We start from the raw sequence: 22020 nt of genomic DNA, 5'->3' as shown, positions 1-22020 counted from the left end.
AGAGTCAAGGGAGAGAGCGTTTATCTCCAACTAATCAGAGCACTAGTCTTTGATTCTCTATATCTTCATAGTTTCTGGAAATTCTTGTTATCCATACAGACAGTCTTTTTTTCAAACTTCTATTAATCTTTGCCTGTGTGGTATATTATGGCAAGGAGTTTCATGTGTAAAATTTGAACTCTGAAAGATTAATGGTTAGTCTACTATAAATGATGGTTCTCTGTTAGGGAACGTGGGAGATAGGGTCTCATACATAGGAGCTTGGGAGACTTCAGTTCCCACAACCAGGATATAATTTGTGGAAGGATTTACTAATAAAAAGAGTATGTAACAATACTAAAATAGAAGACCTTGCTAAATGACAAATGGGGGGAAAATGATGATGTCTGAAAGATGTGAAGAACAATGAGGAGGGTAATTGCACGTATGTAACCCACACAAAATCAGAGATGAGGACTTCCGAAAGACAGTGCAGGTCGTGGGACATCAGAGGCAATGTGACTTCTGAGTCGTATCATCTGTTTACTTCATTCATGCATAAAATGCACAATTGCTGGATTTTAAGGTGTTTTTTTATGGTTAGCCTGTGATGTATATTCTGAAAATACTCTCATTTCTGAGGGTATTGTCTAGAACAAGGGTATAATAAACCAGTGGGAGTAATGGGAGAAACCAAGTCTGAATGTTGGGAGAAATGTGCTACTGGTATGTTCTTCTTCCAAAAGAAAAGATGGGTGTCAGGAGGAATGGCTCAACAGGTGTCTCTCATTGCCTTGTTTCTGAAAAGTACTTGCTATGTTGCTCATAAAAATCGTAGTTGATTCTAGAAGAGCGGGTGCTTATTTTTCCATGGTTAGCATCAGGAGGATGGTTAGCAAGACTGTGGGAGCCCCTTTTTTCCATGAAGCCTTTCATATTGTACTACCACTTTTATTTTCTTTGATATATACTATGGGACCAAATCCATAGACTCAGTATCTTCTTGTTTGAAAGGTTTCTCTCACAGGTGCTCTGAACAAAGCCTCTAGAGAAGTGTTCAAGGCAAATCAGAGGGGATTAGTCTTGGGCTGCCTGTGGGACTGGGGAGGACTTAGCGGAGGTGAGTTATCCATATGAGACGAGAGGCTAGCAAAATTGTACTTGTACGGGGAAGAGTGAATATCCTGGAAGCCCAGGACCAGTGGACACACAGACCTTCAAAACATCAATCGTTGACTCAAATCCAACTCCTATTTTAATCATCTCAAGCCAGTGACATTGTGCAGTAGCTCTTTGATCTGCATGTGCTAGGTGTCATTGCCTCTTTTTTGGAAGCAGCGCCATGCCACGTATTGACATTTACACAGTATAAAAAGTGGAGCTGATAGGTTTCCCCCACAGAGCCGTTAAACCTCACTGAAAACCCTGCCACATCCAAATGAAGGGTTTTTATGTGGGAATGAGCCACAAACTAAGGTCAGTATCTCTCGAGTTAGTTAGAATTGGAGCCTTAGCTTTTGTAACAAAGACAGGACCTCTGTCTGTACAGCAGCTAGCACAATGGCACCTCAGTGTCAGCTGTCCCCTCTATGAACTACCATGGCACAAACAAGGTATTATACCTGTTCTGGGGACAACTAGAAGTCTGTTAATTTGGCAGTGTTCCTCAGTGCCAGCTGCCTTTATTAAATGACTCATGTGTGTGAATATGTACAAGCAAATTGTAGTTGTGGTGGAAAAACAACCCCCACATTTACTTCAAGGATATCAGAAATGGGGATAAATCTGTGCCACTTTCCCCATTCATCATTTGACAGTTGGGAAGGTAGTTTAAAGACTACCAAGGAAGGAAAATATTTTCTGATTTCTTAAAGGGCAATGTCAATATAGAAGGGCAAAAGGTAGCTTTAAAAAAGGAGGAGGAAAAAGGTGTTAACAGGCTTTGGGGGTGGTGGTGGGAAACCCCAGACACAGTCCTGGAGGATGGTCACAAAATAGGTGGGTTGACTTAAGAGCTGTCAAAGTCAGAATTTCTCCACTATTCCTGTTACTTCTTTGCATCAGCCGTATGTGTCTTTCATAGGCACCTAGTTAAGTGTAGTTGCTCTTTTGGGTCTCTGGGAGGCTGAAACACTCCAAGGACGTTTCCCTAGGAACAGTGGTGGAGGCAAAATGGGTCCATATCAGTGTAATGGTTGCATGCTGCCTCACCTTCTATAAAAGGCAAGCACAGCACATCAGACACTTCTAAAACAGAAACACAGCAATTAACCTTTTGAAACCTATTGCCACTGGATACTGTGGCAGGGACAGCACAATGTTATTGTTTGCATTTCTGTGAAAACCTGTTTCTTTTATTTCTGTTACATTCTTCAGAGTTGTTCTGTAGGAAAGCAAGATGCATCTGTTCTTTGGTGGCTTTTGTGTGTGTGCCTTCAAGGGGGAAGCGTGGGTACATACATAGGATGGCTAAAGTTAACATGCCACTTCCATTTGTGGGTACCTTGCAAGATGATAGTGCTGTTGACAGGATGTGTCTTTATTTCGGTGGTGGGTTTTGGAGATTGTTGTCCACGTGATGTGGATGTGGTAGGCCATGATGGTTATAAGCTGTGTGTCTGGGGAGCTAAGGGCAGGGTATGTTCGTTGTGCTTGGGAAAGAGTTGGTGGTGCAGTAAGGTGGAAATAGCGGTAGGCTGTGCGTTTTGTGTTGCTGCAAGTAAGAGGATATGATGGGAGTTTGAGGTTGGGAGATGAGGATGTGTACACAGGGAGGTGCTACGGCTGGGTGTGTGCGGTTAGTCGGGGTGGATGCCTGCAGGATATGAGAGGGGGAGGGTGGGGGAAGTGGCTTGGGCAGCAGCAGGGCAATGTTCAGTGTTCACGATGAAGCCTTTTCTTTCTCCTTGCCCCCTAGATCTCCTACCCCCCAAGTGATGAGGACAGCGACGACTCTGAGGGAGAGAACCAGGAACTTGCTCAGATCGACAGAGGTAAAGGGACTAGATAGGAGGGTCCTGGGAAGCTACAGCTGAAGTCCATTTTGTTTTTCACTTGTGCTCTTAGAAGTGCCTCCTTCTCTGTCCCCAAAGTACCACAATCAGAGGCATTAAGTCAGTCACCTTGAAGCCTTTGGGACCTCACAGGGAGAAGCTGGTGTTATCAGAAGCTGCAGTAGCACTTTTCTTACCAGAGATAGGCATCATTAACCACATGTTAAGGCCCCAGTGCTGCAGACATGGGACGGAGAAGGTCTACAATTGGGCCAGCAGCAGAGCTGGGACTAAAAATTTATCTTCTATTCCATGCTTGTGCACCTGCATCATCATTGTTCTAGGTTTCCTCTTCCTTGTAATTTCCAGTTTTGACCTTCCATTTTCTCATTCCCCTGGACTTGCTTGTCTGATTAGCTCGCTCCATTCCTCCTGTACTGTTGGTATTGGGCAGCTCTATTCTTGAATCTAGCTGAGGATCTTTCATAGAGGAGAAACAGGTTCTCTGCTATTGTTTTTGGACCTGGTATGAAGCAGCTTAGAGCTGTAGGTGAAATCTGTAGTAAATGCATCTCTTCAGCTACGCTAAATCTCTGCCATTTGTGCATGCCCTGTGTTTTATCATAATTTAGCCAAATTCAAGTGGATTCTTATGCAAAGGCAGAAGTTAAATTCCTGACCCACAGGACATGTCCTGTTGAAATTCAAATCCCTGCTCCACATCCTTAACATGGAAAGAGCTCAGCAGAACAGGTAAAGCATTCCCAGCTTATGGCTGAAGGCAGGCTCTCTTCTATGGCAAGCCTTATAATAGAAAGAGGACCTTTACCTCCAGAAACCAGATCTCTTATTTGAGCCACAGACGTGCTGCTTAGAATAATGTAACTAACTTATCTCCTCTGCCCTGAGAACTGGTCACTAGAATTTAATGTTTCTGGCTAGAGTTAAGTGCCTAACAAGACATTTGCAAGATCATGTCTTCTCTACCTTCTGGGGATGAGGTGGGCAGCAGGTCCGTGTTCTTGCTCTGCAACTAGACTTCCAGGTGACAGTTTGCAAGGGGATGTCTAGCAGCCTGGTCTAAACAAAGTTCTGGAAACTTCCCAAGGGAAGCATTCAGCCAGGGGGGGTGTTTCTTCTGGGGGGAAAAAAGGCAGAAAACAGCTCAGAAATTCACTTGAGAAGAGGTAAAAAAAACAGGTCAGCAGAAAGCAGGCCCAGTTTATTAGGGTGTGGGACGCAGATCTGCTCTGCTACTCCTCTATCTCCTCCTCCCACCAGAGAGAAGACGGAATTGTACTTTGACCCCTCTGGCCACCAACCAGCTCCAGAACCAGGAGAACCAATGCTGCAAGGTTCGGGCCCTCTTCCATGCCAGCCTTGACCGCCACAGCTCGGAAGAGGAGCTGGAGCGCATCAACCGAGAGTTTGCCGCTGAGAAGCGAAAGTGGTCCCAGGTCAGCAGGCTTGCCTGCTGCAGTGACAGCAACAACACCTCCTCCAGTGACGAAGAAGTAAAGAATTTGTGCGCTATGTCCTTCCGGCCCGTGGCAGAGCAGGCCGATGGCTTGCACGCCAGCCCAAGCCCTGTGCTGTTCAGTGCCTCCCCTCCCAAGAGACTCCAGCCCCTGGGGCGGAGCCCAGCCTCCAGACCTTTAATCTTCACAAGCGTCGGGGCAGGCCTTGAGCAAGTCATGCCTTGTAAGAGACATCGACAAGGATACGGGGATAAGGTCAGCAGGCCCAGCCTTGACCTGGAAAAAATGCAGCAGGTAAGGCAGAACTTCATGAGGAAGGTGGCGTCACTTGAGAGAAGGTGTTGTAAGCAAAGGGAAAAGGGTTATTGAGGCAGGGTTCAGTAAATTCATAGGGTTGTTTCTTGTGATCACGTCTTCAGAGGCATAACTGGTACTTCTGCTGTCTGTCTAGGATAAACTAGGCCTAAGTGTAGATGCCTCTCTTGAGAGGTAAAGCTGCTGCTACTTGAGTGGCTTTTGCTACAGTTGGGCTGTTCTTTTTGTTACCCCCGTTAGAAAGGCAGCACTTATACTGTCTGGTTCATTGCATGACACAGGAACAAAATCACTGGAGTTCACTTTGTCAAGTTACCTCTGCTGCCATGAGCTGACCCATACCATTTACTTCAAAATAAATTAATTGCTTAGGGGTGTATAAAGAAATATCTTTGTGATCAAAGTGGTTGTAGACTTATGATGATGGGTATTTCCACACTTGTTGACCTCCTTGGGCCCAGGTCTCTTTATGCCTCCTAGAGTTTTACAGCAATGTAAAACAGTGTGTTTTACCTTCTTAACGCTTCACAAATATAAACTGTTTGCTCTAGATGCAGTTACTCTTGATTTTACAGGACTTCTGGAGGGCCCTGGGATCGAAGTGCATAAATGCTAAGAGTTTGCCTCATCTCTGCAGAGGCTGGAAAATGGGGCATGCCTGGTACTGGTGGGGTGGGCTGCCCTGTGCAATGCCCATCTGGTGCCTCTCTTTCAGAAGGCGTTGCTGTAGAGTTAGTATTTCAGCTCGCTCTTCATTATTTGTTTTTCTTCTTGCACTGGTGTAGTGTCAGTTTGAAAGTGTATCTGCAGACATCTGCTGACCCTGGTAAACTGCAGTAAGTTAAAGACAGTTATTTTCAGTTCTGAATTTCCTCTCATTAGGGAGGAATTTCAGTGCCTCTGGTTGGTTGGATATACTAGTTTTAACCTCACTAACGACACCCCCTTTAAGCCTACAAGATGGACCCACTAAAAGAAAGGACTGTGTATTTATTTTCCAAGATCTGTAAAAGTGAGACCCCTCCATTTCCCCATTACATCCCTGCTTGTTCTCAGTCCTGCTGGCAGGATACATCCTGTGAATACATAATGCAGAGACTTGTGGTTTCAGTACAGTTTTCCTCACCCCCTCATCACCCTTCTCACCATGTTTCTGCTCACAGAACATTCAAAAGGCCTAGTCTTGCATTTCACATCACCCAAATCTGCTGGTACTGGCAGACTTTAATTAGTCTCACATCCTAATGAGAGGAGAAAAAAGCTGGTAAGCCTGTGCTGTGCCGCCTTTTTTTCAGAGTCCGTATGAGTAAATGGAGAAATCTTCCTTTCGGCCCAGGTGCTTTCTCTGATTTGGATCCCAGGCATAGCATCTACCTGCTCTGCCTTAAGTTCCCTTCAGCAGTATGTTTGGGAGTGTGTTGGTGAAAGAGGCTAATTTAAATAAGCTTTCCAAACTACTGTGGTTTTTCTGGGAAACCTTGTGAGAATGACTTGCTTCCTGGTCTGTCTGCTCTCTGCACTTCTGGATTAATTGTGGCGATGATTTTTGCAAAAAAGTTGAAATCTGGAGTGGAGGTGTGTTTTTTAAGTAACATTTTTACTGTAGATGTCATTAACACTTCTAGGTTGTGGAATCCCTGCTATAAAGAAAGGATATTCTGCTAGTGGTTTTAATTTTAAAAATGTACTTTGGGGGGGGGGGGGGGGCATGGAGGGGGAAACATGCAGAGTGAGATGCAGCCTGAATATTGTAACAGTGTTTGGTCATTTGTATTATTTTTATAGTTTTAATTGGTTAATTTTCAACCAGTAACATCTTGAAGCTTTATGATGACTTCTTGCTTGATCTAGGAAGTCTTGTTCACTGCGTGGCTTTGCTTGCTACCTGTACTTGTTTCTGTACAACAGAACAGTAACAGTGTTGTAGATTCAGTCTTTACTGACACTTGGATTCCCATCAGCTTAGCTAAAATCAGTGATCTCATTTCTGACAACAGTGATCTGAAATCTGGGTTTTGTTTTGAGTTCTGTCACAAAATCCTTGTATAAAGCTAGGCAAGTCTCGTTCAATACTTCCATTCCCCACCTGTAACATGGGACCAGGGCATTTCTTTCTTGGTCTGTTCTCATTATCCAACAAAAATGCCTCTTATTAACTGTCTGGGCAGCACTTGGCATCATGTGGCTTTTAGTCAGGTAAACAATGCAAATGAGGGATGATATTAAACTGGCTACTCTAAGGCTTCATCTGGGCTCTGAACATCAAGTTATTCTTGCATTGTGATTCTTATCCTTACTATCATGTTCTTGCCCATGAGAATACAGCTGAAAAGCTCAATCAGATGGAAACTTTTTTGACCAGCAGATGTGGTTTTCACTCTTGTCCCTGAGCCTTACTTCCATTCCTGTGTCTCTGTGAAGCTGACCGATGACAGAGTATCAGGCAAGATTAATTTGTGCCAGAAGCAAATGTGTTCCGAGACAAGATACTTTTGGGTGCGTGATGTGGTATGGGTTACTCAGGGGTGGTTGAAGAGGTGCCGAGTGCTTTGTCTTTGCATCAAATCCAGTTTATATTGGACGGTGATGGAAAATTGGCCCAGAGAGTTGTGGTGTGGCGTGGCTCTGTGTGGGCATACTTAAGCTATTCTTAAGGTTGAACAGACAAGGCAGCTTTTCCAGGAAGGCCATGGATCAGTGGCACGTAGTGTCCAAATGTCTTGCTGTGTTCCAGTGATTTGGTGCCTTTTGGTAAGGAAGGGGAGCAAATTTGGGAGAGACAAGTGGGTTGGGGGCAATCTGGGTGCTTTTAAGGGGTTAGGGAATTGCCGTGCTTCTACCTCCGTGGCCTGATGGATAAACCTCCATCATCTGGGCCTTTCAGTTCAGCCTCCCTCAGCAGGAAAGGCTGCACAGGAGCAGGTTTAAAAAGTCCCATCCTGGTTAGGTGCCAGGCCATGCCTTTCTGGCTTCACGGGGCAGCGTGATTCTGCCCTTTTGTGCCCCAGCCATGAGTTTGGACAGTTGGTGGGTGTATTTCCCACCCTGGGTGGATGTTCAGCTGGCCATCCAGCCTCTTCCCTATTGAGGCTGAGCGAGGGGAATTCAATACGCGCTTTTCTTCACTCCTCTAAAGGACTAGAAAATTAGCTCAGACTTCTTCTTTTCCTTCCCCTAATTGGGCAGAAATACGCTGGCTCATGCAGACACCTGCGTTGCAGCAGTGAATGCCCTCTCCCAGCCACCCCTTGATCATGGTCCTGGGACAGCAACCTCATTACACACAGGCCCTGCTGCCAGCCACTTGCTATTTATTGAAGGCCGTACATGTACTAGAAAGACTGGGGCTGCTGCCACCCTGCTAACCTCAGCAGATCTGACTTCTTTGGCAATGCTGAGAGCACGAGGTCAAGGAGAGCAGGGACATCCTTTAATGGCTTGAGGTGAAGGCACCAGGGGACACAAGGGTTGGCTGAGATGTAAGGAAGTCCAGGGTGTCATAAAGACTTCTTGGAGCTGCTGAGCTCATTCCCAGGGGATAATAATTGGTCTCGGCATGTTGTGTAAACAGATCGAGAGGAAGTAAAGGCTCCGTCCTCCTGTACAGTTTAGTGGGACTGGCTGGAGCTCCTTTGAAATCTCCTTTCAGCAGCATGAGAAGTCGGAGTGCAGCATTTGCAGGGAGAGAGATCATAAGAGATCTGTCTTGGAGGAGAGCAGCTTTGGGTAGGCAGGATGAGAAATCCAAATTGCTCTCATTTATGTGTGGGTAGGTGGCTGGTAAGGAAAGCATTGCTTTAAAGTACAAGGGCAGAGAGTTTGGGTACATGGGTATATTTCCTGTTATGCTACGAAGTCACTAGGTAGTTCTGAGCAAGTTGTGAAACCCTTCTGCCATGGTTTGCCTGCATGTATGAGTAGATAATATCAAGCTTCCATTGTCTTATGGAAGCTTAATGCATTATTTAAAATGCTTTGAAATCCTAGGATGAAAAAGGCCAGCACAGAAGAGAAGCACATCCTGTATGAGCATTTAGATGCTAGTCATTCTGCTGAATATTTGAATGCTGGCATTTTGGTTGGACTGGGCCTCGTAGGGCGATTGGCACTGAAAGCTTTCTTTGCGCTGATACTGGTTGCACAGAGGCTGGAGGACAGCACTTACCACACATGACCAAGGACCAGTGTGTGACCCCTGGTATGCTGGGGTCTGGGCTTTGGGCTGCTAATGGCTCCAGGGTGAGAGATTTCCATATCCTTAGCACAGCTGGGCTTTGCCCTTGCCTGTCTCTCCAGGACTTGACAAATAGCTTCCAGATAGGGAATGTGCGAGCTCGCGAGTCGTTTTCACCTCTTGGCCTCCCATTTGAATCCAGGCCCTGTCAGTTCCTGAAAATTATCATCTGCCTGTCTGAGCTTGCCTCTGTGCTGACGGGGTGCTGGAAAATCCACTGCTGGTGCTGGTGGTAGTTTCATCACTGTCTCTGCCCTGGGCCTTGCTCTCCAGAGTGGCTGAGCGGAGTTCAGGGGCCTGTGCTGAGCGTAACAGCTTACAACATTTCCTAAGGGGCCCAGTGCCAAACTTGTCTCTCCCAGGTGTGAAAAGTTGGGCCATAGCAATTCTTTGTCCCCTGGTGCAGTAGAGTGCTTGTTGAAGCAATATACTAAGGAAACTGTTGCAGAAACCAATTGCGCCATTACAGAATGAGAAATCCTGCTTCTAGTAACCTCCTGCAATTTTGCTTTTATTTTTCACCCCCAGAAATATTCTACAACAGCCGTTCCTCCAGACAGAAGCCCCTGCCTGTCTCACCCCTGCCAGCATTTGGCACTGAAGTAGCCAGCAAAACAAATGCTATGCCTGGCTGCTGCGAGGCAATTCTGGCATGGGAAAGTTTGGGGCTGAAAAAGATTGATTAGATTGTCTGGTCTACTTGCCTGCAAGGATGAAGTTCTGTGGCAGGAGGCTCTGGGACTATAGAGATGTACCACATGAGTGGGTGATGGGGCATGGTAGAGGTGTCTCATTCTTTGTGTCTTTGGAGGAGCTGAGGAGATGTTCTCTTCTGGTTTGATGTCTGTTACAAAGACTCTTTGGCTCAGTGCCACCCAGCTGATGTCTGGCTTGCTGATTAAGGCATTTGTAGTCTGACAGTGGCAGAGAGAGGGAGGGTGGGAAGGAGGGGTGTTTTCTGGGAACACACAGGTCTGGGAGGTAGAGAGAGAGACTGAATAGTGAGGGAAGGCGTGAGGAACCCCACCCTGCCCCAAGGAGGCGATTATGACTCTGCCAGGCAGCAGATATCTGTCTCTTTCTCTGTGTCCCCTAAGTGTTCCCTGGATGGTTATCTAATCCATACAAAAACATGCTGTAATGGCAGTACCTGCATGCTGCTAGGGCTGGATGAATCGGAGCATAAGAGAGCAGTAACCCATGTAGACCTTGGCCTAGCTGCTTCCTAGAAAGGGTAATGATTTCCTCTTCTTTACTGAAGGAGGCAAGTGAGTTGACTATGTCGTCACTTCACTGACGGTAAGGCTCACCTGCTGCCATGGTGCCAGCTTGTAAATGCCAAGGGCAAGGCAGGTAGGATAATCTAGTCCTATTTCTAAGCTTTCAGCATGACAGGTTAGAGCACTCTCACAGAATGGTTGAGGTTGGAAGGGACCTCTGGAGATCACAGAATCATAGAATCATTAAGGTTGGAAGAGACCTCTAAGATCATCGAGTCCAACCGTCAACCCAACACCACCATGCCCACTAAACCATGTCCCTAAGTGCCTCATCTACACATCTTTTAAATATGTCCAGGGATGGGGACTCAGCCACTTCCCTGGGCAGCCTGTTCCAACATTTAACCACTCTTTCAGTAAAGAAATTTTTCCTCACATCCAATCTAAACCTCCCCTGGCGCAACTTGAGGTCATTGATCATCTTGTCCAACTCCCCTGCTCAAGCAGGGTCACCTAGAGCCAGTTGCCTAGGACCCTGTCCAGATGGCTTTTCAACATCTCTAAGGATGGAGACCCTGCAACCTCCCTGGGCAACTTGTGCCAGTGCTCAGCCACCCTCACAATAAAAGTGTTTTCTGATGTTCAGAGGGAACCTCCTCCTGTGTTTCAGTTTGTGCCCATTGCCTCTGGTCCTGGCACTGGGCACCGCTGAAAAGCACCTGGCTCCATCCTCCCTTCAGGTATTTGTACACAATTATAAGATCCCCCTGAGCCTTCTCTTCTCCAGGCTGAACAGTCCCAGCTCGCTCGCTCTCCTCATAGGAGAGATGCTCCAGTCCCTTAATCATCTTTGTGGCCCTCTGTTGGACACTCTAGTAGCTCCATGTACTGGGGACCCCAGAACTGGACACAGTACTCCAGGTGTGGCCTCACCAGTGCAGAGTAGAGGGGAAGGATCACCTCCCTTGACCAGCTGGCAACATTCCTCCTAATGCAGCCAACTATACCATTCACCTTCACAGCAAAGACACATTGCTGGCTTATGTTCAATCTGGTGTCCACCAGGACCCCCAGATCCTTTTCTGCAAAGCTGCTTTCCAGCTGGGTGGCCCCCAGTGTGTATTTGTGCTTGGGGTCGTTCCTCCCCAGGTGCAGGACTTTGCACTTTCCCTTGTTGAACTTCATGAGGTTCCTGTCAGCCCATTTCTCCAGCCTGTCGAGGTCTCTCTGGATGGCAGCACAACCCTCTGGTGTATCAGCCACTCCTCCCAGATTTGTGTCATCAGCAAACTTGCTGAGGGTATGCTTTGCCCCATCATGCAGGTCATTAATAAAGACGTTGAACAGGACTGGATCCAGTACTGACCCCTGGGGTACATCACTAATTACTGGCCTCCAACTAGACTTTGTGCCATTGATCACAACCTTCTGAGGTCAGCCGTTCACCCAGTTTTCAGTTTACCTCGCTGTCTGCTCATCCAGCCTGTACATCAACAGCTTCTCTGTGAGGTTCTATGTTCTCTGTACATTGTTGAAATACAGAATTAATTTCTGTGCAAGTTCGCTCCGATTCTGTGTGGCACTTCTGTCCTGCACCATGACATCTGTTGATACTATGTTTGCCTTTCAGGTGTGCTGCTAGCAGACTTTCATTCTGATCACACATCTCTCCTTGGACCTCTTACACCATTGTGTCAGCCCTGGCACAGAGTGTGTTGGCTTGTCCATTTCTAGGGCCAAACACTTCTGTTCTTCTCCCTTAATCTCTTCCTTCCTTGTTTTACCCGAGTGCATTTTTTATCAGGCTTTGTAACGCATGTAAAAGGGCAACAGTTCAAGGGGGAGATGGACGAGTGAGCCACTGTATGAGTGTCTCTGTCTGGAAATATTTATTTCTTTTTCCCTGGGTACCTGGCCATGTACCTTTTGCCTTCTCTTCCTGGGAGCTTGCATGTTGGTCAGTATAGCTATTTGGACTACCATGGGGCCTAAGTATCATCTGGGCTGTCTCCAAGCATGAGCCAGTAGCTAGAACATCTGCTGAAACATCTGAAACCTCTGCTTTGGATCATGGAAGAGAGTGGGGATTAGGTTGGTCAGGGTGATTTGAAGTGCACCAGAAGAGCGCTTGGTTGAGGAAAAGGAAGGTGAGGGAAGGAAATTAGATGTGGCTGAAGTTTGGGAGTGTATGTGTTGAAGGCAGGAGAGATCTGTGGGATAGGAAGGGGAAGAGGAGGGTAAGAATGGATGGAGACAGAGCTAGAGAGAGTAATTTTGTTGTATTAAGATTCCCAAAGGGACAATAATAGCACCTGGCACCAGTGGCAGTAAATTATGAGCCTGAGGTTAAAGCCAATGGTTTATCATTTAGATTGGCAGCCTTGCTGGCTACCTTCCCAACCCTGCTGTCTGTCTTTTTTCTCTAAAGCCTGGTAAGAAGGTATTAGACTAAAGCTGATTCTTTGGCTGCAGACCAGAGAGAGGAGATCAAATGGGCATATGGGCACCACTGGCATGTGTCCTTGGGATGTGACTTAGGGAGAAGTCCTGAGTGATTCTGGTGATACTGTGTGAGGCTTGAACTCTTGGTGTGACTCCGAGGGGTAGGTAGGCCTGGAGGGAGCAAATTTTGAAGGGGGGGGGGGAGGTGTTCCCAACTGGAAGTGGCTGCCAGAACCTCTGCATGTGAATGGACAAGGTTGAGGTCTTGACCTCTTTAGCATTTTTCTCTCAAAGCACCACAGAGATTAATTCTTACTGAACTAATGGAAGGAAAAGCCCAGTCTCCCATAGCTACTGGCAGTGGTTTATGGTGGGCTGCCAGCAGGCCACAAAACCCATCACTCAGCAAAATCTAGAGATCCTAACTGCAGCAACAACACAACTGGTTAAAATGTGATTTGAAGTGGGGTGAATGGCAGTCACAGAGTGGGCGCTGGGTTGGATACCCAAGGGTGACCATCCTGCAGCATATCCCTGTTCTGTCTCTTGTGTGTTGGCTGTTGTGGGTCCTTTTTGAAGAAGGCTTGCCAAAGGATGTTTTGTTTCTTGTTTTGACACAGTACGGTGCAGAAGGATAATGCTGGCACATTCTCTTTCCCACTCTCTGAATTCAGCCCAAGTGGCCTTGAGGGCCTGGCAGATTAAGAAGTTTTGCTGCAACCTGTTTATACTTTCCAGCAAGACCAGTTGGTAGATGTTGCTTGGAAGTGAAGGTCAGGACCTTCTCTACAGTGCTCTCCTCTGGAACAGGGCTGGATTGTCCTCACTGCCCCCCAGCCTTGGTGTGCCTGGACTAGAAGGGCTGCCTGGGTTCAGTCCTAGTGTAGCCATTGAGTTGGCCAGATACCTCTCCCTTCCCACTCCTTCCTCAGCACGGGCTCATTATGATATTTATATCTCATCATTGCCTGGGGAGAAAAGGAGTTTGCAGGTGGCTTCACCATATGCTGTCATTGCCCCTGTTGTATTTGTCTGCAGGTGAATGGATCTCTCTTCAGGCATGGTAAGTTACATCTTTTGCTTATGGTAGCAACCCCTGAAAAGGAGAAAGCCTTACAGTTTACTTCTTTGGAGGATCAGTGAGGTAAGCTTGAGGAGACTGGAAAGGGTAAATGGCTATTTGGTACCAAGCTGGTTATTCCTCATGTAGTCCGGAGAGCGTGTGATGGTGGTGGCAGTTTTCTGCTTGCTTTTCTGACTTTATTATATAGATGAAGAAACTGAAATGAGCAGAAGAGATAGGTTAGACTTTTTCCTACCCTACCACCACCACTAAGCGTTGAATTCCCAGCTTAAGCACTTACACAAGTGACCAGTCTCTTAAAAATCAGCACCCACAAGGTAGTAGGGGCTACTACTGCTTAAAAGTTAGATGGTAAGAGACTTGTTCAAAGCACTACACAGAAGCGATGGTAGCAACGAATGGAAAGCAAGAGCTTGTTTTTCCCTTTACTTTCTGCTGGTACTGCATAGCCCCATATCTCTGATGTAGGACATTTTCCTTGTCCAGCATGGCTTGGCACTGGTGTTTGAGAGGTGACACAGGTGTGCTTTGGACCCTGCAGCCTCCCTGTGGGGCAGTGCCTGTGAGTGAGAAGGAAGGAGGGAGGTGGTAGTGCAGGTTTGGAAACAGTAGAAACAGGGTGGTCATGTGATGGTGCAGATTAACTATTAACGCTGGGCTTTTGTGCTCCAGTTTTGCCACAGCAGACTGAAAACAAGCAGCTTGTCCTAGAGCGTGTCTGAGACTTGAAAACGCAGCAACCATCGCTGTTCAACGGGCAGAAGCTGGCTGAGCTTTTAAGGCCAAGCCCGTGACTAGAGTAAACACTCTAGGAAATACTGTTTTTTGAGACAAGCTTTGGCATGGTAGAATAGCCAGCCTGGCTGTCAACAACACAGCTGTCCTTGGCGTGGGCTGGGGTTTAGCTCTGATTTTCTGCCTTAGCTCTGAATAGCCTCTCCATTGTTGGCTTACATGAGAACCGCACTGCTGCACTCTGCTCGTGCTTTCTTTCAGCCTGTTGATGTCAATGGGAGTTTTGGGCATTGGTCCACAGCCCATCTCACAGGAGGAGGCACTCAATAGAGGCATCTACTTCTCATGTAGATGAGTTAAACCAGAGCAGATTCACTTCTAAAACTCTCTGCCCTTCTCCAGAGCAGTGATCCCAGATAACATGCTTCTTGTTGAGCTGCAATTGGTTTTGAGGAGATGATGACAGGTAAGTCACAGATGAACCCTCTCTCTCCAAGCCAAAAACATATAATTACATTTTTTCTAAATTCCGGGTTTCAAAAGCATAGGTATCCTAGGGGACACAAGTAAATTAAAAAAAGCACAAATGAAGATATTTAAGATAAACCCTATTAAGTTTGCTGGTTTTCCTCATTGAAAATGATCTTTTCAATCTCCTGTTGGCCTTTGCTTGCTCATGCAAAGCAATTTCCATAGGAATGAATTTGCAAAACTGAGGATCCTCTAGAGTGTAAATGTGAAGTCTGTGGTCATGTCTATGCTATGGCAAACTATAGTTTTAATTCTAAAAATGTGCTTGTGTTTTAAAATCCTGGCATATCCTTGCAAGCTGTAATTTCACCTCCATGCATTTGATTATGGAAAAAATAGGTTGAGCAGTTATACAAAAGATGAAACCCTGAACTACTTTGCAAGTTACTTTGCAATCTTATTGTAAGCATGCTCATTTTTGACAGCATAGATAAGTATTTCGCCTACCTGTGGAGACTTTAGGAACTCCTTATCTTGCATATTGCTTCAGAGGCTCACCAGACACTCCTATAGGCTCTGGTGTGACAGTATATGGGCATTACTTAAGAAACAAGGAACAGTTTAACAAATCATTTTCCAAATTGCAAAGCTAGTGGATCTGTGCAGTTCCTAGTATAGGTAGAAATATCCTTAAAATGGAGCCACTCAGATGTCTGGTTTTCTTATTGCTGTAAACCTGTTACTTGTTACGTTACAGGTGATGTGGTTTGCAGCTGGGGAAACCACTGTAGGTCAGGGAATGCCCTGCATTTGTTCAGGAAAGTCTGTCACCACTATTGTTTTCTGTATGTGCAGGAAAGACAGACAAGCCTCACATAAGAACGTGGTGTACCTGGCTAGATGATAAGACTGTATATTGAGCATACCTTAATGTAAGTCTTGAAACCTAAGCTGTGGTGCTTTGTTCAGAGCTCTGATTGAAATAGCACAGTGAGTTCATGATACATGTATTTTCATTGTAGTTGTGAATTTGATGTGCTATTAAATCAAGCTCTTAACTTGTTTTCAACTTGATATAATTTACTGTCATCCTCTGAATAACATGTCCATCTCTGTTAGTTTCTAAGTGTTGTTAGAGGAATGAGTGTAATTATGAGCAGTGGAAGTGGTGCTCTTGGAAAATGTTTTTTGAGCAGAGAGACTTCTAGTACAACATCTTTTTAGTATTCTTGTGTGTTTTCTTTCATATACCTGATGTTCTTTCCAAGTCTGACTGCTACAAGAAGTGTGAAAGGCATTTTTGATGTGCTAGTTCTTCCTGCCTGCATTTTGCAGACTTTTTTACTATGGGCAGTTATGCTAAACCAGCCTATGGAAAGACCCTAGAGATGAGTGAAACGGTAAACCACAAGAAGCTGAAAAAAAATCAGATTGCTATCTCACGATGTGGCTACCGGTAGGGTTAGAAGTAGAAAGCAGCAGTAACTACTGCTGCAACTGTGAGACTTGCCTATGTTGCTTGGTCCGCTGTATAAAACTGTACTGAGTTCAGACACTGGTTCATTTGCTTTCCAGATGCAACCATCCAAATCACTCAAACACCCTCAAAACTATTCAGATAAATGTGGTATAAATTTTTGCTTTTATTATCAACCTTTCTCTGCACAGAGGATCTTAATGAACTTGGCCTTGAGACATTCAGGTCTGCCTTTGTACTCTGTTCTTTCTTCTTTTAATGAGATAATCTGAACTTTTGCCCTTCTCCAGTGTGGTGGGTGAATGAGCCCTCTTGGTCCTAGGACATGACCATTTCATAAGCATGAGATGGGCCAAAATCCTGAACTGGAAAAAGGAAACGCCGAAATGATTTGTGTGTTAAAATCAATGTGTGTATTATGAGCACTGGCATGTGTTATACAGGCTCTGATATGGATCTTACAGGCTATTGAGTTGAAGGTTTATTTCCAACTATTTGGAAAGTAGACCTTGATGCAGACAATGGAGTGGTATACATGAGGTCAGCAGTTCTCCAGCTAGTTCTTTGGGTACAGCTCTAAGGGTTGCTGTGCTCTGCTAACACCTGTTTAGAAAGGTAGTGGCCTGCTTCTGGCTCTGAGCTGGCACATCACTGCTCTTGCATAGGGGAGGTTCAAAAAGTTGGCAGGAGTAATGTGTATCCTGTGCTGGCACCCATGGACAAGTGGAGATGCTGAAGCTCAGCGCATTGAAGTGTCCGGGGTAAAGCACTGTTTGCTGAATTGGTTGTATTCCTTCTTGCATCGGGGAGGCTTCCCTGGATCAGCTTCTGTGCCATCTTGAGCCATGTGCAGCCATGAGGATGTGAACAAAGGGGATGCAACAGGGTATCAGAATCCCTGAGTGCTGATCACCAGCGCTGAAGGGAACCATGTACTTACTTAAGAGGAAGGACAAAGCACCAGGTGGGGGATACTGGCTTCTCTGAAATCCTTGCAAGCTGTTCACATGGGTACAGGCCTAGGCCAGCCCTTTCAAAGTTAGTAGGTCAAACCCCATCGCAATCTCTGAGCTTCAACCCACAAACATTACCCCAGGCCCTGTGTACTGTGTAGCGTGGTGCTGCAAGGCAGGTGTGGGCAGGCACTGCTGCATGTGGGCATGGGAGAATGTTCTCTGAGCGCAGTGGTTAGTTACATGCTGCATAAATGATTTAGCTCCCTGGAATAAGAGGCCTTTATCCTATTAGCTAGCCAGCCACTTCAGCATGTTCCCTTGTCACTAACATGTATGTGAGGTTCAGAGAGGGTGGGGGAGTAGGGGGACAAGTAGGTGGTAGGGTGGGGAATGTGGGAACAGTTGGGTTACATCATCATTTCTCTCTGTGGTTATTAGTGTTCTACTATTCCCACTTCACGGATGTCTATTTGAAGACAAAAAATGGTCTCTCTGGTTTGTTAATCATCTTCTGGCCTGTAATTTCTAATGTAGTACTTGTTTATGTAAAATTATTTTCATGTGCTCATGCAAACAAATGGGATCTCACAAATAGGCATAGTCATGTGAAAGGAGAAGATGCTGAAATATGCTGCAGGGCTGTGCAGACATGACATGTACACGTGTGTGTGTCTTGGGAGGAGAAGGAGTGGGACTCTGTGCCCTGCATTCAGACTCTGTGGAGCCCGAGCAAGCCCCATGGCTCAGGATGTTTGCTTGTTTGTTTGAGACAGGCTTTTTTTTGGCTTCACAGAGCTGTTTATGCAGTCAGTCTGCATTTGGCTTTTTCAAAGTTTCTCCACTGTCCACAAATGCAAGTTCTTGTCTGAAGACATGACCTTGTGTGTGTTCTGCTTAAAGTTGCCTTTGTGAGTGCTCCCATCAGTACCAGCTGAACCCAAGGCAAGGGTTCCCATGGGGTAATATCCTTTGCATTCAGCTGGAGAGAGGGTGGGAGGCGATTCAGAGTCACCTTTTGAGGTTTCCATTGTGAAGAACAGGGCATGCCTGCCTTCATGGCCACTGAAAAATCCTTTCCTGATTTAGTGCCATGAGTATACCCCATGTTGCCCTATTTTTGAGACGCTCCACTAAGAACAACCCTCTGGCTAAGAATCTGCTGGAAAGCTGCATGTTCTGGGTTCTCCCCAGACAAACCCATTGATCTCCATTGGACATTTTCTGTGGTGGATTAGAGATAGATACAGTGTTGTTTTTATACCTCCTGAAAAGTCTCTTGTGCTAACTTACACCCTCTAGGGCAGGTTTTTGGGCTGACAGACAGGCATTCAGGGCCACGAACTTATACCTTTAACCTTAAACACTTGATATCACCATCTAAAGCATTCAGGTTAGCACTAAAAACACGAAGAAATCGACTTAAAAATCTAGACTTGAAACAACTTTGAGCTTTTTTCTTTTGCCTTCCATGTGTACAGCTATCCTTTCTTCGGGTGGGTGAACCTGTGCAAGTGTGCACTATCTTCTGGAAATCTGGTGTCGTGGATGCCTAGGCTGTTGGTGGTCTGGCTGATAAGCATGAGGCCCTGTGGCTTGCACAGAGCCTTCAGAGTGTCTTTGTATTTTTTTCAGTTAGCCAAGAATGGTGTAAAGGTACTCTGGCACACACTCTGGTAGTGCCTGTGTCCTTTGGGTTTGGAGCAGCCATCTGTGGATTCTCTTCTTCTTTGTGTCCCTGTAACGTCACAGCTGACAGGAGTTTGTACTTTTCACTGATTTTAATTTTTTCTTCTTCTTTCCCAGGGTATACAGCTGTGTGACTTTCAGAGCCCTCTCTGTGTCTCCCTGCCTAGAGGAAACTGTGTTTACTCTATTGCCTGACTTGTGCTAATGTCTTAACCCCTTCTTGGTGCACTCAGGGACAGTGTTTAAACAGCAAATGGTAGAAGTGTCTGGGGCTGCTCGTTTCAAGCCCCCAGCACTGCCATCTCCCATGTGCTGCAGCAGCAGAGCTGAGGGGAACAGGATAAAGCCACAGGAGGTGGTGTGCCTTCTGCCCTAGCTCTGCCTATGGCAAAAGTCCGTGGGGAGGGAGGGCTTTGGAGTCATGTCCAAGCCAAGGCTTCAGTTCCCAGCTTGTGACTGTTACTGCAGAAGTGAGACAAACTATAGAGACATCAGATGATATGTTAGACTAGACTGGATGTTCCCTGTGGACAGCTTTGGAGCAAGCCAAGGCCAGGAATGAAGGGAGGAAACAGTCACGTTGGCAACCCTGAATTAAAAGCCTTGTAAGCTTTTTCTCAGGAGCTGCTACCATGCCTGCCAGCTGTGAAACTAGACCCCCTGTCCCTTTGCACCCCTCCTCCCTTCCCAGGCTCTAGTGAGCAGGAGGGGCGAGCCCAGCATTTGAACTTGGGTAACTTTGGCATGTGTAGATGAGTGATAGGGAATTAATGAATCCTGCCCCTTTGTTATATTTTTGTTACTCCACAGGTGCTGGACTTTTCCATCAGGTCTGTTTCCTGCACAAATGGAGCTTTGCATTTTTTCTAGGCCTCAAAGAAAACTCAGTGAGGGATTTGGGGTTGGCGAGGAGTGAATAGATGAACCATCTGATGTACCCTGCAGATCAGCAGACTCAGACTCTGCCAGACCAGCAGGGGAAGTGGCTGATGAGCCAGAGATGCTCCATACAGAGTGTTCACTTCCTCCATCCCCAAACTCAAATCAAAGGGCTAGCAGTAAAAGTGCCAGGGCAAATGTGTGCCGATTTATCTGTGCCTAGAGGGATGGGGCTTCTGTACAGATTCAAAGCATATCTGGAGACTGTATGCCACAAAGATGACAGAGAAGCAGTAGAAAACCAGAGTCACCTACAGATGGGCAGTCTGCTTAGACCATAACTGTATAAGTAGGTAGCTGTGTCTACATTAGCTCTAGTGTGATATTCAGGGAGAACTTAAAAAAGCAGCCTGTAATTTGAATAATTTTGTCTGCTCTCTGGGCCTTGGGAGTGGTGGGAATTGGGATGCTCTGCCAGGTGGCAGACATTGCTGGCCAGGCTTCGGCTCAGTCTTCTGTAGCAGGCATCAACCAGGCACAGCAGCCTGGTGCCACTCTGCAGTGATCACCTGCCCATCATTCCGGACTGAGATGTGACTGGCTTGTGCTTGTTTAGAGAGCAATCACTTGTGGGATTGACTTGCTGTTCTGCCAGTTAAGACTCACCTGTGGTTCAGGGCCATTTTGTATTTGCTGTAGGCTCTCACCCATTTCTCTTCAGCAGTGACAGCTGAGCCCCTCCCGGGAGTGCACAAAATGAGGTGATTAATGACATTATGTTGGAGGGGATTTTGGTGACCACAGAAGTTATTTTGTTGTGGTTTTCATGGTCCACTGTTTGCTGAGTGTGTGATCCTGGGCAAGTCCCTGAAGTACACTTTTTTGTAAGGCCTTGTCTGTTGTTTTTCTTTTTTAATTTGAATTTATTCTCAATGATCACTTAGTGATCATTAGCATTTCCTCTGCTGCCCTTTCCAGAGGTGCTAAGTGGTCAGTGTTTGCATTAAATGGAGGCCATGGATTTGTGGCACTTGCTGGCAGAGGTGTTGCCTGGAAAACTGGGGTTCCCCTGCCTGATAGAGATGGGGGCCCTTTGTGACAGTGAGAGACCAAATGTGTTGATGTTTTTCAGGGGTTTCAGGCAAATTGAGGATAAATGTTGCAAAAAAGCGTTAATCACTAATTCAACTGAATAGGAAATGGAAATAACTTTCTAAAGAGTTTAGAGGCTTTTCAGGATATTCCACAGCATCACCACAGCTTACAGTCTTTAGATGCTGGGGTTTATTTCTGTAGGATGGGACTGTTGGCCAAACCACTTGAATTAGCCTGTATTTTAAAGTGCTGTGAGGCTTTTTAACTTCTGGTGGTGCAGTCTGCAGACTGAGACAGATGATAATTGTGATTTAAGGCTGTGGCTAAAATACTGCCCTCCTGGTGCTGTGCTGCTGCAGGGGCTGGGCAGGGAGCTCGTGTCTACATCTGGCACATGGATGTGCTGGGTAGCGGCCTCACACCCCTGGGCCCAGACAGTGGGTGCTCCCCGGTGTGGGGCATCCCTGGCTGAGGGCTGCATGGAGTGATGCAAATGCACAGTACCCTCAGGTGATCGCTGGGAAGGCCTGGCCCCCTTGTTTCTCTGCTGATGAAAGTCATGTGTGGCTGAGAGACTGAGCCTGGCTGTGGGGTAAGGTCAGCTGGAGTTGCTTCAGCTTTACAGCAGTAAGGAGGAGCCTGTGACCTACTCTTTTTCCTTAGTTTTTGTACTGCAGAGCTAAGAGGTTATGCCCATGCCCTAGCAGCACTGCTTGGTGCCAAGGAATTTAAAAACCCAGTCCAAGATCAGCCTACAAAATAGCTTTAAAAGTGGTGGGTGTTTTTTTTTTTTGCTTGTTATCCTTCTAAACCGATCAGGAGGACAGACCCGGGTTTGCCCCTTGCAGAGTACCCATCACCATGTTGGCAAAAGGACAGGATCCATGGCCTGGCTCCCTTGCGCCCTGCTGCGTGGGCATGGAGCATCGCTCGTCTGGGTTGGAGATGTCAGCGAAAGCAGAGGGCACTGGGCTGC

The 22020-nt window shown here is 46.3% G+C and overlaps 1 protein-coding gene across 2 annotated transcripts in view; it reads left to right on the top strand.

Annotated features, from left to right (window-relative positions):
- The window catches only part of LOC143158442 (uncharacterized), a 59652-nt gene that overhangs the window by 15474 nt on the left and 22158 nt on the right, over positions 1-22020 (top strand). For both annotated transcript variants that reach the window (XM_076334392.1, XM_076334391.1), the window contains exons 2-3: positions 2897-2972; positions 4254-4744. In XM_076334392.1, the coding sequence (XP_076190507.1) occupies positions 2897-2972; positions 4254-4744 (567 nt within the window). The remainder of the gene's footprint in view (positions 1-2896; positions 2973-4253; positions 4745-22020) is intronic.

The sequence above is a fragment of the Aptenodytes patagonicus genome, chromosome 3 (assembly GCF_965638725.1).
Source record: "Aptenodytes patagonicus chromosome 3, bAptPat1.pri.cur, whole genome shotgun sequence".
Lineage (NCBI taxonomy): Eukaryota > Metazoa > Chordata > Aves > Sphenisciformes > Spheniscidae > Aptenodytes > Aptenodytes patagonicus.
The sequence above is the reverse complement of the archived record's forward strand: the minus strand, read 5'-3'. Positions and strand labels throughout refer to the sequence as shown.